General features: G+C 43.9%; 1 protein-coding gene across 5 annotated transcripts in view; it reads right to left on the reverse strand.

The window, feature by feature from the left end:
* arfgef1 (ADP-ribosylation factor guanine nucleotide-exchange factor 1 (brefeldin A-inhibited)) overlaps positions 1 to 19,282 on the reverse strand; it is a 390,120-nt gene that overhangs the window by 242,401 nt on the left and 128,437 nt on the right. For all 5 annotated transcript variants that reach the window (XM_085993106.1, XM_085993109.1, XM_085993107.1 and 2 more), the window contains exons 3-4: positions 12,181 to 12,337; positions 3,590 to 3,736 (exon numbers count right to left, since the gene is read on the reverse strand). In XM_085993106.1, coding sequence (XP_085849232.1) covers positions 3,590 to 3,736; positions 12,181 to 12,337 — 304 coding nt within the window. The remainder of the gene's footprint in view (positions 1 to 3,589; positions 3,737 to 12,180; positions 12,338 to 19,282) is intronic.

Genomic DNA, 19,282 nt, shown 5'->3' on the forward strand with positions numbered 1-19,282 from the left:
GTGGCTGCATTGATCAACCGGCGGTGCCTGACATCGACCAGGAGCCCGTTGGCGCACAAAAAATCCGGCCCAAGGATGGCCTGCGTGACTTTGGCTGTGTTGAATTCCCAGTGGAAACGCTGGCCGCCGAAACACACCTGGACCCGCCGCCTTCCGAAGGTCCGAACGGCCGCGCCATTAACTGCCGCGAGGGCGGGGCCGTGGCCCCCAGCTAGTATATCGAGATTTGACACAGGTAGGATGCTACACTGCGCCCCGGTGTTGCAAAGGAAACGTTGACCAGATCGGGAGTCGGTGATGAAGAGAAGCTTCCCTGAATCTCCGATGGCCATCGCCGCCGCGGGGCGCTCGTTAGACCCGGTCCTCTTTCGCCAGGGTGTCTGTAATTTTTTTTTTGTGCGAAAAACTGCAGGGAGGGCGGCAGCATCTCGCTTTCGCGCCAAAATGGGCGTGGTAAAAGCACAACCCCGCCGATTGAGGAGCTGGACCAGAGTCTGTGGGGGATGGGCGCCTCGTGGCCGCGCAGTGCTGTTGTGTCACCACGAAGATCTTGTCCGCTTCGGCAGCAAGCTCCGCGCAGTCTGTGACTTCGGACCTGGCTAGGGCAGCCTGAACTTGGTCCGGGAATAGGCTGAGGAATAGGTCACTGAAGAGGAAGCATTCCAGCTCGGACCCGAGGAGCGTGAGCATCTGGCTCATGAGCTTGGAGTCCCCGAGGCCGGGCTTAGCGAGCAGCTGGCGGGCGCGCTCCGACTTCGTGAGCCCGAAGACCTGCAGCAACCGCGCCTTTAAGGTGTCATACTTGCGATCAGTAGGCGGACTACCGAGTAGGCTGACAATCCGCGAGGCTGTGGCGCTGTCGAGGGCGGAGACCACGTAATAATAACGGGTCTGATCCGCAACGATGTCCCTGATGGCAAACTGGGCTTCAGCCTGGATGAACCACGCAGCTGGTTGTTGCTCCCAGAACTGCGGTAGCTTCAAGGTAACGGCGTTCGTTTCCATGTTGATTATCTTCTGCGAAAGCCGTTCGCAAAAGTCGGGGTCACCAATGTAGGAATATCTAGTTCCTATCCAAAGACTGAGGTCCACTCAGGCGCTTAAACAAAACGAAGTTTAATGGAAACTAACAGGTTTAAACAAGTAACTGCAGGAGAACATCGAGTGTAGGTCTATTGAGTTCGGAGGCTCCACAAGGACTGCTGGCTGGTCCCGTGGTTGACGTCATCACGTTCTTCCCACCAGTGGGGGCTCACGTGATGTAGGGCGTGACGTCATCGCGTTTACCCACGCAGTTAAAGTAATCACGCTCTATACAAGTAAACAGTATAAATAAAGATACAGACTCAGGCTGTAGCTAACATGTTGTTAAAGGGAATTATATACAAACGGTCTGAGTCCTTTAGTGGCCCCACCACAATAGCAGGTTTTAAGCAAGTGCAGATGCAGGGGGAGGAAAGAACAAAAGGGAAGGTCTGTGATAGGGTGGAAGGTAGGAGAGATTAAATGACAAAAGGTATGCGAGTTTTGGTAGATACCTGATCAAACATAAGAGAAACAGAAAGCAATGAAGATGAACGAGATAAATGAGACAAATGGAAAGCCCGTCAGAGAGAACAGCAAAACTCCTTCAAGGTGGGCATTCCAGGAAGAGAAGTGGCAGTGAATTAAACACTAATACAAAAGCAAAATACTGCAGATGCTGGAAAACTGAAAGAAGAACAGAAAATGCTGAAAATACTCAGGTCAGGGAGCATCTGTGGAGAGAGAAACAGAGTTAACATTTCAGGTCAATGACCTGTCGTCAGAACTGGAAATGTAAAACAAAAACCACGAACACATTAGAGTTATTAAAGTTGCACAAATTATTTTCCTACTTTTTGTCAGTTTGTCATTGCAGTTATATCTTCAATTGCCCACTGATTTAAGGAGTTACATAATCATATTTGTATGCAGGTGAGATAATATTAAACCAATACAGGGGTTAACTTCTCACACGTAATGTAATGGGAGATCCACTAATACATAATTAAAAGTCTTGCATTTAGTATATGTCCATAGCATCACATCTTTCAAAGGCATCATAACTGAAACTGTGATCTCAGAAGCATCCCATCTCTAAAATGTCACAGGGCAAAAAAAATATTGATTGGCTTAAATAATCACCATTGATGAAGTTATGCACGTTGACTGGCTCAAATATTGCACTGGCTAAACACGAAACTATCAAATACCAGTTCTACTTAGCGGACATACAATCAGCAATGCGCAATCACACAAAACCACATATCGAAGTTGCTTAATATTTTTTCAAACCAAGCAAATGAGAACCAGCAACTACCACAAACAAGCCAATCAAATTGTTCAAATAATTTCATAACAGTTTTTGGCCCCCTTCATCTTCACTCACTTCAATGTAACTGATAACATTTAAAGTAAAATAAAGACTAAAATAAAGAAAATCACTACATTTATTCATAAAATTGGTCATTTAATTATAAAATTGGCTGCAAGATGATTCACCTGCATAGGCCACTATGATTTTTTGGATTGTTCTTGAGGGGATTGATGTTTGCACTAGGTCCAGTGGAGGACATTTGAGGCAATCCACTTGGGAATTGCTGTCGGGGGGTGGGGGAGGAGGGAAGAAATCTTTTATAATTACGTGAATAACTGAAAAAAGACAGGTTTGCAGAGGGGGGGGGGGGGGGGGAAGAAAAATGTAACACATTAAGTATATTTGAACCTTAAACAAATATTACCTGCCCACACGACAGGGGATAAATATGTTTAGATGTAAAGACTTGGGATCAAGAGATTTTGGAGAGGGAAGGATAAAGTTACTTGCATCTAAAGCAAGTATTGTAAAGTGGTAGGTAAATAATACAAAAATGTTGCCTGTATTTTTCAGCATCAGTAAGCTGTGTAATGCTTTTAACCTCGTGTCAGTTATGGGATATATTGCTTTCATAAATTTGCTATATTACAGTAATGATAAACTGTGTCGTGTTTAGGTTGCAGGTGGAGTGCAGTAAACATGAGAATTAAAATCCAGGTCCCAGACTATCCGTGGGGTCAGCAGTTAATTCTTGGCTACAGATATAAAATCATTATTCAACTAAATTATCATTTATCTCCAATTTAGACATTTAATCTGGAAGACATTCAAACCCCAGAAACAGTCACCTGTATCATAAAGAGAACCGTTGGTATTCATTAACAATCTGGGGAAAGAGATATTCCAACTAACTTGCACTTGTGGCAATAGTGGTGTGGTTTATTACCACAACGAAAAAACTGGTCTAGCGTTTTATCACTGATGTAATGTGCAAGAAATTACAATAAATAAATGTTTTCTCCACCTTGATATTCAACATGCTCAGCTTTTAGTTTAATTTGTGTAGTTTAATTATTAAGAATTTAAATGGAGTATTCAGATGGTTAAATGGCTTTACTAAATTGTATCCAAGTAATTACAAATGAAAGAACTGTATGTGTAGCACTCTGTATTAAAGCATTGAAAACATTCATTAAAAAACTTTCCAAATGCTCCACTTATTACTAGAATGTTCAAATACTAAAATATTACCTTAATTATCTGCAGTTGCACACCTTCGTCTGTTTGTGGGCCTTGAAAACATCCACATATAGTCTCTATGATTCTATCAATTAATTTCTTGCCAGGTGTTGTACTGTCTGGAGCATTCCCAGTGAGGTGCCCATAGGCAATTAATTTCTACATGAAAGAAGGCAAAGACAAATTAGCATCAGTAAAACCAATCAAAATCACTTTCTTCTGTTTAGTCTTATTCACCATCATACAGATTCAAACAAACCCCACAGGAAAAGTGATCCAACCGTGGCTAACAAGAGAAGTTAAAGATAGTATTAGATCAAAGGAAGAGGCTTATAATGCTGCCAAAAAGAGTAGCAAGCCCGAGGATTGGGAGGATTTTAGAATTCAGCAAAGGAGGACCAAGAAATTGACAAAGAAAGGGAAAATAGAATGTGAGAGTAAACTACAGAGAGCCATGAAAACAGACTGTAAAAGCTTCCATATGTATGTGAAAAGGAAAAGATTAGCGAAAGTAAATGTGGGTCCCTTACAGGCTGAGACAGGAGAAATTATAATGGGGAATAAGGAAATGGCAGGGAAATAAAGCAAATACTTTGTGTCTGTCTTCATGGAAGAAGAGGCAAAAAAACTTCCTGGAAATAGTGCAGAACCAAGGGTTGAGTGAGAATGAGGAACTGAAAGTATTAGTAAAAAAGTAGTACTGGAGAAATTAATGGGACTGAAAGCCGAAAAATCCCCTGGACCTGATGGCCTACATTCTAGGGATTTGAAAGAGAATAAATGGGTCATTTTCGGGTTGGCAGACTGTAACTAGTGGGGTACCGCAAGGATCAGTGCTTGGGCCTCAGCTATTCACAATGTACATCAATGATTTGAATGAGGGGACCAATTGCAATATATCCAAGTTTGCTGATGATACAAAGCTGGGTGGGAATGTAAGTTGTAAGGAGACTTCAAGGGGATACAGACAGGCTAAGTGAGTGGGCAAGAACATGGCAAATGGAATATAATGTGCAGAAATGTGAAGTTATCCACTTTGGTAGGAAAAATAGAAAAGCAGAGTATTTTTTAAATGGAGAGAAATTGGAAAATGTTGGTGTAGAGGGACCCTGGGTGTCCTTATACACAAATCACTGAAAGTTATCATGCAGGTACAGCAAACAATTAGGAAAGCAAATGGAATGTTGACCTTTATTACAAGATGATTTGAGTAGAAGAGTAAAGATGTCTTACTGCAATTATATCGGTCCCTGGTGAGACCACACCTGGAGTATTGTGTACAGTTTTGGTCTCCTTACCTAAGGAAGGATATACTTGCCATAGAGGGAGTGCAACAAAGGTTCACCAGACTGGTTTCTGGGATGGGGGGATTGTCCATTGAGGACAGATTGGAGTAGACTAGGCCTATATTCCCTAGAGTTTAGAAGAATGAAAGGTGATCTGATTGAAACATACAAAATTGTTACAGGGCTCGACAGCGTAGATGCAGGGAGGATGTTTCCCCTGGCTGGGGAGTCTAGAACCAGGGGTCACAGTCTCAGAATAAGAAGTTGGCTATTCAGGACTGAGATGAGGAGAAATTTCTTCACTCAGAGGGAGGTGAATCTCTGGAATTCTCTACCCCAGAGGGCTGTGGAGGCTCAGTCATTGAGTATATTCAAGACAGAGATCGATCGATTTTTTAAATATTAAGGGAATCAAGGGATATGGGGATAGTTCAGGAAAGTGGAGATGAGGTAGATCATCAGCCATGATCTTATTGAATGGCGCAGCAAGCTCAAAGGGCCAAATGGCCTACTCCTGCTCCTATTTCTCATGTTCTTATACAGTCTTTTAACTGTAAAGTCTATCTCTGGCAGTTGCAGTCATGCAAATAATCTCAGAATGGTGATAGTTAGAAAGCTGTCTTTGTATAATGCTCTCGATGCCATTCTCAACCAAACAGCAAGAGAACTGGAAGACACCTATCATCTTATTTTTCTTCCCTCCCTATGAAAAAGCAGCTGGCCTCCCCTCAGTGCCTCTCATACCGAAATTGGGAAGTCAGTGGAGAGGGGAGAAGTGAATTGCATCCCACCACTATGACATTATGCATTAGTTCTTCAATATGTTGCTTTGTTATAACTCAAATGCCAAGAAAAGTAAACTCACATAGGCCATATAATGCAACAGTATCAATCTTTATGTCAGCTTTTTCAACTATTGGGAAAAATAGCTTCTAAAGCTTTAAGCAAACAATTTAAAGGTTACCGAGATAGGGAGTGGCATAACCTTGGAAGAATTTAAATAGGAGGATGGGAATTTTGAAGTAGAGGCATTGGGGGACAGGGTCCCAATGTAGGTCAGCGGGAACAGGGGTAACAAGGAAGCAGGATTTGGCGCACGTTAAGATATGGGCAGCAGGGCTTTGCATGAGTTGAAGACTGTGGAGGATGGGAGGACCAGCTAGGAGAACATTGGAATAGTTGAGTCCAATGAGGCTTTGGCAGTAGATGGGCCGAGTCTGATGAGGGTTTTGGCAGCAGATGGGCCAAGGCAGGCAATATTGCAGAGCTGGAAGTAGGCAGTCTGTGATGCGGACGGCATGGGGTCAGATGCTCAGTTCGTGGTCAAATAGGACGTCAAGGTTCCAACCTCATTAAATTTTTTGAAGAGGTAACAGAGAGAATAGACAAGGGTAATGCAGTAGATGTAATTTATCTAGGTTTTCAAAAGCCCTTCGATAAGTTATCGCATAATAGACTAATGAATAAAGTCAGAGAATGCGGAATCAGGGGCCAAGTAGCAGAATGGATAGCTAGCTGGCTTCATGACAGAAAGCAGAGAGATGGGGTAAAGGGTAGCTATTCACAGTGGCAGAAGGTGGGAAGTGGTGTTTCACAAGGATCACTGCTGAGACCACTGTTGTCCACTATTTATATTAACGATTTAGACTTTGGAATCAAAAACACAATTTCTAAATTTGCAGATGACACCAAATTGGGGGGGGATCATTAATACTGAGGAGGACTGCAACAAATTACAGGAAGACATTAATAAACTTACAGAATGGGCATATAATTGGCAAATAAAATTCAACACAGATAAATGAGAGATCTTACATTTTGGTTGGAAGAGTAGGGAGGTCACTTATTACTTGGAGGGTGCGAGTCTGGGTGAGGGAGCGGAGCAAAGGGATCAACAAGTATTCATATAGCGCCTTTAACATAGTAAAATGTCCCAAGGCGCTTCACAGGAGTATTATAGGACAAAAAATTTGACACCGAGCCACACAAGGAGAAATTAGGGCAGGTGAGCAAAAGCTTGGTCAAAGAGATAGGTTTTAAGGAGCATCTTATAGGAGGAAAGAGATGTAGAGAGGCGGAGAGGTTTAGGCAGGGAATTCCAGAGCTTAGGGCCTAGGCAATAGAAGGCACAGCCACCAATGGTTGAGCAATTATAAACAGGGAAGCTCAAGAGGGCAGAATTAGAGCGCAGATATCTCGGTGGGGGGGGGGGGGGGCGGGTTTGTGGGGTTGAAGGACATTACAGAGATAGGGAGGGGCGAGGCCATGGAGGGATTTGAAAACAAGGATGAGAATTCTGAAATCGAGGCGTTGTTTAACCGGGAGCCAATGTAGGTCAGCGAGCACAGGGGTGATGGGTGAACGGGACTTGGTGCAAGTTAGGACACGGGCAGCTGAGTTTTGGATCACCTTAAGTTTACGTCGGGTAGAATGTGGGAGGCCAGCCAGGAGTGTGTTGGAATAGTTAAGTCTAGAGGTAACAAAGGCATGGATGAGGGTTTCAGCAGCGGATGAGCTGAGGCAAGGGCAGAGACGGGCTATGTTCCAGAGGTGGAAAAGGGCGGTCTTAGTTATGCTGCGGATATGTGGTCGGAAGCTCATTTCAGGGTCAAATATGACACCAAGGTTGCGAACAGTGTGGTTCAGCCTCAGACAGATGTTAGGGGGAGGGATGGAGCCAGTGGCTGGGATTTGCGGCAGGGACCGAAAACAATGGCTTTGGTCTTCCCAATATTTAATTGAAGAAAATTTCTGCTCATCCAGAACTGGATGTCGGATAAGCAGTCTGACAATTTAGAGATCGTGGAGGGGTCGAGAGAAATGGTAGTGAGGTAGAGCTGGGTGTCATCAGCTTACATGTGGAAGTTGACGCTGTGTTTTCGGATGTTGTTGCCAAGGGGTAACATGCAGATGAGAAATAGGAAGGGCCAAGGATAGATCCTTGGGGGACACCAGAGGTAACGATGTGGAAGCGGGAAGAGAAGCCGTTGCAGGTAATTCTCTGGCTAAGATTAGATAAGAATGGAACCAGGCGAGTGCAGTCCATCCAGCTCGACGACGGTGGAGAGGCGTCGGAGAAGGATGGAGTGGTCAATCGTGTCAAAGGCTGCACACAAGTCAAGGATGAGGAGGGATAGTTTACCTTTGTCACAGTAACAAAGGATGTCATTTGTGACTTTAATGAGAGCCGTTTCGGTACTGTGGCGGGGGCGGAAACCTGATTCGAGGGATTCAAACATGGAGTTGCGGGAAAGATGGGCACGGATTTGGGAGGTGACAAAACATTCAAGGACTTTGGAGAGAAAAGAGAGGTTGGAGATGGGATCTCGGAGTACGAATACACAAAATCACTAAAAGTAGCGACACAAGTTAACAAGGCCATAAAAAAGCAAACCAGCCACTAGGGTTTATTTCGAGAGGGATTGAATTGAAAAGTAGTGAAGTTATGCTAAACTTGTATCAAACCTTGGTTATACCACACTTGGAGTACTGCGTACAATTCTGGTTGCCATATTATAAAAAGGATATAGAGGCACTGGAGAGGGTGCAGAGAAGATTTACAAGGACGATACCAGAAATGTGAGGGTATACCTATCAGGAAAGGATGAACAGACTGGGTCTCTTTTCGCTTGAAAAAAGGCAACTGAATTGAGGTCTTTAAAATTATGAAAGGTTTTGATAGCGTTGATAGAGAGAGTGTGTTTCCACTTGTGGGGAAGAGCATAACTAGCGGCCATCAATATAAGATAGTCACCAAGAAATCAAATAGGGAATTCAGAAGAAACTTCTTCACCCAGAGAGTGATGAGAATGTGGAACTCGCTACCACAGGGAGTAGTTGAGGCAAATAGTATAGATGCATTTAAGGGGAGGCTAGATAAGCATATGAGGGAGAAGGGAATACAGGGTTATGCTGACAGAGTTAGATGAAGAAAGACGGGAGGAGGCGGCTCGAGTGGAGCATAAATGCCGGCATGGACTTGTTGGGCCGAATGGCCTGTTTCTGTGCCATATATCCTACGTAATACAACCTGAGACAGTGGCTGGATAGAGGGACAGAATCGATGGTTAGGGTATGGAATTCGTGGTGGAGGCAAAGATGATATCTTCGGTCTTTCCAAAGTGTGGTTAATGCACAGGCAAGTTTGGAATTCTAGATAGTTACCTAATTTGCATCCTAATTTGGCAACAGACAATTAATTACATTATGTATACAGTGATTTGACATCAGAACAACTAGCCATTAAACTAAATTCTCAGCTTTTGTTTATTACATCATGTATATGTCAAATGTCAGGATAATCCTGTGAGTTGTTACATGTAGGTTTATCCCTTTGCCAATGTATAACATATTTCAGTGAGCCAATAGTTGCAATACCAAAAGCAGTTAACAGCAAATTTTTTCAATGCACTACTTCTTGTAAATCTGATTAACGCAAAGATAAGGAACTATCCCGATTGTTGTTAGTAAAATAATGATTAGTTTAGAGTAGTAATATTCTATGTTTTTAATCATAGAATGATGCAGCACAGGAGGCTGCCATATGGCCCATTGCGCCTGTGCCAGCACTTTGAAAGAGCTGTCCAATTCGTCCCACTCCCCTGCTCTTTCCTCATTGCCCTGTACAGTTTTCCCCTTCAAGTATTTATCTAATTCCCTTTCGAAAGTTACTATTAAATCTGCTTCCACCACCCTTTCAGGCATTGCATTCTAGATCACAACAACTTGCTGCGTAATTTTTTTTCCCCATGTCGCCTCTGGTTCTTTTGTTTAGTACCTTAAATCGGTGTCCTCTGGTTACTGACCCTTCTTCCACTGGAAACAGTTTCTCCTTATTTACTCTATTAAAACCCTTCATGATTTTAAACACCTTGATCACATATCCTCTTAACCATCTCTGCTCTAAGGAGAACAACGCCAGCTTCTCCAGTCTCGCCACATAACTGAAATCCCACATCCCTGGTACCATTCTAGTAAATCTCTTCTGCACTCTCGCCAAGGCTTTGACATCCTTTCTAAAATGTGGTGTCCAGAATTGTACACAATACTCCAGCTGAGGACTAACCTGTGTTTTATAAATGTTTAGCTTAACTTCCTTGCTTTTGTACTCAATGCCTCTATTAATAAAGCCAAGGATCCCATATGCTTTTTTAACAGCCATCTTAACTTGTCCTGTCACCTTCAAAGATTTCTTTACATACATCCTCAGGTCTCTCTGTTCCTGCATCCCCTTTAAAGTGGTACCATTTAGTTTATATTGCCTCTCCTCATTCTTCCTACCAAAATGTATCACTTCACTGTTAAATTTAATTTGCCATGTGTCTGCCCATTTCACCAGTCTGTGCCCTCCCAAAGTCTGCTACTATCTTCCTCATTGTTTACTACATTTCCGAGTTTCGTGTCATCTGCAAACTTTGACATTATGCCCTGTATACCCACGTCCAGGTCATTAATATGCATCAAAAAGAGCAGTGGTCCTAATATCAATCCCTGGGGAACACCACTATATACTTCCCTCCAGCCTGAAAAACAAACGTTCACCACTACTCTCTGTGTTCTTCCCCTTAGCCAACTTCATATCCACACTGCCACTATCCCTTTAATCACATGGGCTTTAATTTTGATAACAAGTCTATTATGTAGTACTTTGTCAAACGCCTTTTGAAAATCCATAAACACATCAACCACTCCTCATTAACCCTCTCCGTTACTTCATCAAAGAACTCAATAAAAAGTTAGTCAGGCACGATTTGCCTTTAACAAATCCATGCTGACTTTCATTTGTTAACCCATAATTTTCCAAAGGCCAATTAAATTCTTCCTGGATTATAGTCTCAAAGTTTCCCCACCACTGACGTTAGGCTGTAATTAGCGGGTTTATCCCTCTCCTCTTTTTTGAACAGGGATGTAACTTTTGCAATCCTCCAGTCCTCTGGCACCACCCCCACATCTAAGGAGGATTGAAAGATTGTGGCCAGCGCCTCTGCAATCTTCACCCTTACTTCCCTCAGTAACCTAGGATGCATCCCATCTGGACCAGCTAACTTATCTACTTTGATGAGTACTGCCAACTTTTTGAGTACCTCCTCTTTATTTTAAGCCTAAATTGAAAATAGATAATACAGTATGTATGTACATATCTAGCCCAACAAAGGTAAGAGTTCTAGAACACTGGTTAGGCCTCAGCTGAAGTAGTGTGTTCAGTTCTGGGCACCATACTTTAGGAAAGGTGTCAAAGCCTTGGAGAGGATGCAGAGGCGATTTACTAGAAAGGGACCAGGGATGGGGGACTTCAGTTATGTGGAGAGACTGGAGAAGCTGGGTTTCTTCTCCTTAGAGCAGAGAAGGTTAAGGGGAGATTTAATTGAGGTCAAAATTAGGAAGGGTTTTGATAGAGTAAATAAGGAGAACCTGTTTCCACTGGAAGGAGGGTCAGTAACCAGAGGACACAGGCATAAGATAATTGGCAAAAGTACCACAGTGGCGATGAAGAGAATTTTTTTTTACACAGCGAGTTATGATGATCTGGAATGTATTGTCTGAAAGGGTGGTGAAAGTAGATTCAATAGTAAATTTCAAAAGGGAATTGAATACATACTTGAAAAGGAAAAAATTGCTGGGCTATGGGGAAAGAGCAGGGGAGTGGGACTAATTAGATAGCTCTTTCAAAGAGATGACACAGGCACAATGGGCTGAATGACCTCCTTCTGTGCTATATGATTCTAATTTTGAGGACTCCAAATGAGAAAGAGTAATCAACTGTCCCAATAACGAGGAGCTCCAAAAGGGCACATCATGGTATAGGGCAAGCAGCACCCAGCCGCATTCTGGATGGAGAGCAGGGATGGGTCTGGCACATCATGTTATGCAAGTCAACATTCTCAGCGATCCCTCTGAAGAAGTCAAAATACTACTCGCAACTGCTGGACAAAAACCTGGAAGCTGCACTAAGATATGCTATCCGAGATAAATTCATAGCAAAATTCTAAACTCGGGTGTGGAGAAAGATGCAAAGTTTTGCACTGAATGGGAGCAGATGTTTGTTAAGTAAATATACACATGAAGTACATTTACCTGTATTGTATGCAAGGCATTTTCTACTAAAAGTAGCACCTGTGGCAAGTCAGCAATTTCTATTGGACAACACTGAAATAGAGCCAACCATGCCACACTTTTTCAAATGTTTACAATGCAATATAAATTGCATTAAACAAAAACTTAATTTCAAAAGGCATTATTTATAGCTTCCTTATACAGTAAGTTTGTTTAATAATGAACTTATTTACATTTTAGACCCAAGTATAGTAATATACAAACCTGTAAACAGTCAAGAGATGTGCTGACTATGCGGGGACATTTCGACTGGCATGCCAACTCAAAAGGGAGAAAATACTTGTCTGCTTCAATAAAGTTTGCCTTTGATTTGACTGGCGGCAAGGTCCCAGAGACAGCCTTTGCTTCTGCATGGGGAGGGCTAAATGAGACAACACAACAAACATTACCATCTTTAACATTTGTTTAAAAAAAGGACAGTAAGGATTATAATAATGGCTGGTTTTGTTCGTGTCCAAATGCTTGATTACATTCCAGCTTTCCAACAAAAATGTTTTAACAGAAGATACTTTAAAAAAAAAAAAAAAATCTGGTGGTCTTAAGAGGTTTTATTGTATGGCTGGCTTTACTTCTAGTCTTACTTTTTACTGTTTCTTCCTCAGCAGAAAGAAAAAAAAAGTAAACTGAAAGAACGACAACTAAGTTACAATACAAAGCCTAACTGAATTATTCTAATGGCTATTGTGACACCATTTATTGGAACAACTTTTACTAATAGGGAAAAGTAAATAAATGTTTTAGTGATTGCAATTAGCCAAAATATCACTAAGTAACAAAAACTGTTGCGTGCAGCACTTGTCAACTTGAAATAAAGCAGTAAAACATATAGCAATGGAATTGATAGAGGTGACTACTTTTACAGTACAGTTTAATGAATTAATCTATAAAAATAAAGATTATAAAGAGAAGTGTAATAGCAACGCTTGGTGTATTAAATATTCATAATGTGTCTGACATAAAGCCTAGCACTTCATGGTCTATAATCATGACTTTCATATGTTTTGTTGGTCTAAAAGTGATACGTTTTGGTAGGAAGAATGTGGAGAGGCAATATAAATTAAATGATACAATTTTAAAGGGGGTGCAGGAACAGAGACACCTGGGTGTGTACCTACACAAATCTTTGAAACTGGCAGTAAAAGTTGAGACGGCTTTTAAAAATGTATACGGGATCCTTGGCTTTATAAATAGAGGCATGGAGTACAAAAGCAAGGAAGTTATGCTAAATGTTTATAAAATACTGGTTAGGGTCCAGCTGGAGTATTGTGGCCAATTCTGGACACCACACTTTAGTAAGAATGTCAAGGCCTTAGAGAGGGTGCAGAGGAGATTTATTAGAATGGTACCAGGGATGAAGGACTTCAGGTACAGGGAGAGGCTAGCGAAACTGGGGTTGTTCTTCTCAGAACAGAGAAGGTTAAGGGGATATTTGATAGAGGTGTTCAAAATCATGAAAGGTTTTGATAAAGTAAATAAGGAGAAACTGTTTCCGGTGGCAGAAGGGCTGGTAACAGAGGACACAGAATTAAAGTAATTGGCAAAAGAACCAAATGCGACATGAGGAAAAAAGTTTTACACAGCAAGTTGTTATGATCTGGAATGCACGGCCTGAAAGGGTGGTGGAAGCAGATTCAATAATATCTTTCAAAAGGGAATTGGATAAATACTTGAAGGGAAAAATTTGCAGGGCTATGGGGAAAGAGTAGGGGAGTGGGACTAATTGGATAGCTCTTTCACAGAGCCAGCAGAGGTACAATGGGCTAAATGGCCTCCTTCTGTGCTGTATCATTCTATGATTCTATGATAAAAAGATAACTAAAAATGTGAAGCATATCTATCTATCTATATATATATATATATATATATATATATATAAAAGGATACTTCTGTCTGTCATTCCGTCTGTCTGTCTGTCTTGAATTAACTCGAAAGTTATAGAGCGTACCTACACGTGCGTTACGTCGAAAGAAAGCTGACGATTCCAGAACCGTCCTAAGCGTATTTACGTTTCGGCCGGACAAAAATTGTTCGCGCGTTATGCAAAAAACCTTCAAAATTAAACTCATTATTATCTGCTAAGTAGCATTGATTCACTGACGTCAAGGTCGACCAATCCTGTGCCGGCACGATTGACCAATCCTACAGTTCAGTCGCCTGATGGTTGGCCAATCGCTGCGTCTGTGGGCGGGACTAATGCTTTTCAACTCAGGCATCGGGCAGCCATTGCTTCACTACTTCCAGCTCAAACTACTCTGCTAATCCAGCTTCGAAAAAGTTAGTATCTCTTTTAAAACTGTATCACGGTATGGTACGGCAGCTGTAGCTCCCATGACCGGAAAGCCCTGCAGCGGGTAGTCAAAACTGCCCAACACATCACCGGCACCCGGCTACCGACCATAGAACATATATATCAGAAACGCTGCCTACGGAGGGCACGGTCCATCATCAAAGACCCTACCCACCCCAGCCACAGTCTGTTCGCCCTCCTACCATCTGGAAGACGCTACAGATGCATTCGCACCCATACGACCAGATTTAGGAACAGCTTCTTTCCCAGGGCTGTCATCCTACTGAACTCCACAAATAAACACTAAAGCCTGCACATCTGCCGATGCACTTTATTATGGTCATATTTATGCTAATATATATGTACAAATGTATGTTGAAATGTTTAAGTGTCCTAATCCAAATTGTACACTCTCGGGAGCCGCAAGCCTACATTTCGTTGTACTGCACTTGTGCGCTAACAATGACAATAAAAGTTGATTTGATTTGATTTGAAAAACGTTTTATAAGTACTTTCACTTTCATCTTTGAAGCTATTAAAAAAAGGTAGAAATGTTGCCCGGCAGCAGATTCACACAGAGACAGACAGTCAGGCCCCAAAGCCTGGGACTCGATTTAAACCGCCCGGCCCAAAACAGCCCTGGCAAAGCCGGGCTCCCCCAGCTTATTTTAATAATTTAAGTCATCCTGTAGGTAGAGTCAGAGTATTTGAATAAGTTGCTTTATCTGGGTAAATTTCAGTCATTCTTATACCGTACCACCATTTAAAGTCCAACAGCGACAAATTACTAAGATGTCCTTCTCAGTCACAACAATTGGGCAGAGCCTGGCACTCCCTGATCAAATTTCACCTACGGCAGCGATTCACCAAACTTTGTGCGGCTCTAGAAAGTTTTAACTGCATCTTATGCATTTGTCGTACAAAGAGATTACTTTTATCCGTAGATTATTTGCTAACCTCTTTAATGTTCTTTGCACCATGTAACATTCCTCAGTAGAAAGAGCAGATGGGCAGCCTGCTTTCAGGTTCGAATTCTGATTCCAAAAGCTTGGCATCCGTTCGCCAGCTCCTGCTGTTAAGCTAGTTAGCCCAGTAGCAGACTCACAGATCAAAGTGATACTGGCCCAGAAATTTGGGTCTCCACGGGTGAGTACGCAGCGGCCCAACGAAAGTGCCGGTTTCGTGCATGCACTGCGCATGCGCGGGAAACCGGAACTTCCGTTCCCTTAAAGGAAGGGGTTCAGAGGTCGAAAGCGTACGACGGAGAGGCAGCGCGTGCACCTGGAAGTTACGTTTTTTTTTTCCAGGTTTCTCCAGGAGGGTACACTCTAGCAGTTACACTTTTAAAAAGCAGGCGCAAGGCCTGCTTTTAACAAGGTAAGTGGTGAATTAATTAAAATTAAAACATTTTTCCCCACAGGTTTATTATTTTTAAAGAAAGATAAGTTTATTTTTAGCCCCATTAGAAAATGTAATTAAATTTTTCATATATTTAAATTATTGTTTAATAGTTATTTTATGTAATTTATAGTTATTTTAAAAATGTGATTTTTAAAAAATTTATTTGAAGTTTTAGTAATGTTTTGGGGCTTATAGTATTTATAGTTTTGACAGCTCTTCCTGTCAATTTTATGAATGGGCATTTCCCTGCTATCATTGGCTCTCCATGGCCCACGTGATCCCAGGGGATGCTTCGAACTAACTGCGCCCCTGGGATATGCAAGCACTGCGCGCCGGCAGTTGGAGGCGGCCCAGGATCGGAATCTCACGCGGGCCCACAGCACAATGGCCGGCGGACTAGGTAAGTGCAGGTCGGAGGCTTGCACCCGCGGGAAGCCTCTGACCCGCATTTCTGGGCCATTATGTCTACAAGTCTGCCATCAGGCTACGCAGAACAAATTTAACTGTATTGAGAGGCGACAATGCATTCAACAGGAATGGGAGGTTCGAGACAGGGGCAGTAACTTACAAGGAGAGAGGTTGAGGTGGGCTTTTTGAGATGGGGGTGATGAGGGCAGTTTTGAAAGGAACGGGTAGAATACCCGAGAAGAGGTCATCAGGTTTCATCAAAAACTATTTCCCTTAAAGCTTTTCATTCTGTTACCATTTTAATGATCTAAAGCAGTACGCTTACTTGCATTTAAATATAAATAAAATTGAATCATACAATTTTACAGAAGGATGTCATTTGGTCATTTGCATCTGTGCAACTCCCTAAAAAGACAAAAATTAGCGATTTGCACGCTTATTGACATCTCAGTCATTGCTGCTGGCTTAGTTTCCTTTCTCATCTATCAATTCCTGATAGTTTTGAGATCCCCCCCCCCCACCCCACAAGTTAACCCCGCACCCTCATTTTGTTCAAATCCATCCTTCCTTCCTGCTGCCACCCTCCAGCATCCCTCCCAGGAGACCACGTGCAAGCCTGATCAGTGAATATCAGCAGCCACTGAATTGTGGATAGCATATCAGCCAAGTCTGGTATTATTTTACGATAGCAAAATACTACAGATGCTGGAAATCCGAAATAACAGAAAATGCTGGAAAAGCTCAGCAGGCCAGGCAACATCCATGGAGAGAAATTATTTTATCTAGGGGTATTATTTTATCTAGGGATACACACACATGCAATTTCCAGCAGGTGCCACCAGACAGCAAGACTATTCATCCTATATATTGCCCTGTAAGTCAAAACCTTAACAAGCAATAGGAAGTTTACCAGTGCTGGAGGCAAAACCTAGACTTTTGTTAACAGAGGAGAAATGGTGAGAGGTATGGAGACAGACCTTCAATATTACCATTTTTAGTAAAATGCACAAAAGTCAACTCAAGACCAAACACTGTACATACCACACTCCATACAAGCTCCACAAACTTCATAAATTACCCACATTAAAAACTGCACATTTCTAGCTGGTTAAACTCCAACAGATCCCTGGCACACTTGGAAGTCTCTAAGCCTTTATATTCTGGACTTAGGTAAGTGAGGTTCTGCTCTGAGCAGGGAAGAGTGTTCATTACATATCAAGTACAAAGCCAACAGAAATTCTACATGCAGATTTCTCAGTAGCTTGGAGACTCACTGTGATGGTTTTCCAGATGTATCTAAAACTAGCTGCCCAAAAACAAAACTAATTTCAATCTCTTCTGGAAGACCTGGGTACCAGACTTTAGCCATTTGTTAACGGGGGAAATGGTGAGAAGCAGGAGGGGAACAATTCAGTTGTTTGCGCCTCCCGTTAGCGCCTTAAGAGGGCGCCAATTGGGGCGCAAAGCAACTAGCGCCCGGGCGCGGCGATGTTTTCGCCTCTCGCGAAATTAACTAGACATTTTGCGGCGGCGCTAAACACTACCGCCATGATCTCCTGTGCCGGCAGATCATGACGTCAGTCGAGTGCGCAATGTCCCGTTAGCGCCCCGGACCGGATATTGAGTGGCGCCCCCTGCATTACCACCTGCAACGACAGGTTGAGGGCAGCGTTTTGCAGTCAGAAAGGGACTGGGGGAGCGCTATTTAAAGGCGACCGCTTCCTGCTTTTTTTTGTCGGTGACATTTTTGCACCACGCAGTCTGTGAGAGAGACTGAGACTTCTGGAGAGATTCAACGCTGTGTGAAGGAGTTTTGAGTACTGAGCAGCACTTTGCAGGTTCATTTTGATTTGCCTTTCTTTGCTTCGCCAGCGCTCTGAGGTTGCGCCTCGCTCCTCGGCCTTTGCGCCTTAAGACAGGTGTGAAGCGCCTGATTTAGCACTCCAATCACCTCCAGGGGCGATAAAAGCCAAGTTTGCTGTCGGAGGTGATAATTAGCGACAGGTGCTAAACTTTGCGCACTGCCGATAATGGCGCCCCAAACGGGGCGATACTGAATCTTTCCCCCATGGAGTCTAACTTTCAACAGCACCACCTGCCGCAAAATGCCCAAAGACCAACTCCTACATTATACACTGCAAAAGTGCCCGGCGGTGCCGAGGGTTTTTTGAGAGCATGATGTTGGAAGAGAGAGAGAGAGTTGGAAGAGAGAGAGAGAGAGATGAGAGACGGGGTGAGGGGAAGAGAGAGAGAGAGGGAGAGGGGAGAAGAAAGGTGGGGGGGGGAAGAAAGGTGGGGGGGGGGAAGAAAGGTGGGGGGGAAGAAAGGTGGGGGGGGGGAAGAAAGGTGGGGGGGGGGAAGAAAGGTGGGGGGGGGGAAGAAAGGTGGTGGGGGGAAGAAAGGTGGGGGGGGAAGAAAGGTGGGGGGGGAAGAAAGGTGGGGGGGGAAGAAAGGTGGGGGGGGAAGAAAGGTGGGGGGGGAAGAAAGGTGGGGGGGGGGAAGAAAGGTGGGGGGGGGGAAGAAAGGTGGGGGGGAAGAAAGGTGGGGGGGAAGAAAGGTGGGGGGGAAGAAAGGTGGGGGGGAAGAAAGGTGGGGGGGGGAAGAAAGGTGGGGGGGGGAAGAAAGGTGGGGGGGGGAAGAAAGGTGGGGGGGGGAAGAAAGGTGGGGGGGGGAAGAAAGGTGGGGGGGGAAGAAAGGTGGGGGGGGGAAGAAAGGTGGGGGGGAAGAAAGGTGGGGGGGAAGAAAGGTGGGGGGGAAGAAAGGTGGGGGGGAAGAAAGGTGGGGGGGGGAAGAAAGGTGGGGGGGGAAGAAAGGTGGGGGGGAAGAAAGGTGGGGGGGGAAGAAAGGTGGGGGGGGAAGAAAGGTGGGGGGGGAAGAAAGGTGGGGGGGAAGAAAGGTGGGGGGGGAAGAAAGGTGGGGGGGGAAGAAAGGTGGGGGGGAAGAAAGGTGGGGGGGGAAGAAAGGTGGGGGGGGAAGAAAGGTGGGGGGGGAAGAAAGGTGGGGGGGGAAGAAAGGTGGGGGGGGAAGAAAGGTGGGGGGGGAAGAAAGGTGGGGGGGGAAGAAAGGTGGGGGGGGAAGAAAGGTGGGGGGGGAAGAAAGGTGGGGGGGGAAGAAAGGTGGGGGGGGAAGAAAGGTGGGGGGGAAGAAAGGTGGGGGGGAAGAAAGGTGGGGGGGAAGAAAGGTGGGGGGGGAAGAAAGGTGGGGGGGGGA

Source organism: Somniosus microcephalus, chromosome 7 (assembly GCF_052327205.1).
Source record: "Somniosus microcephalus isolate GS21.2 chromosome 7, FLI_Smic_1.0, whole genome shotgun sequence".
NCBI classification, from domain to species: domain Eukaryota; kingdom Metazoa; phylum Chordata; class Chondrichthyes; order Squaliformes; family Somniosidae; genus Somniosus; species Somniosus microcephalus.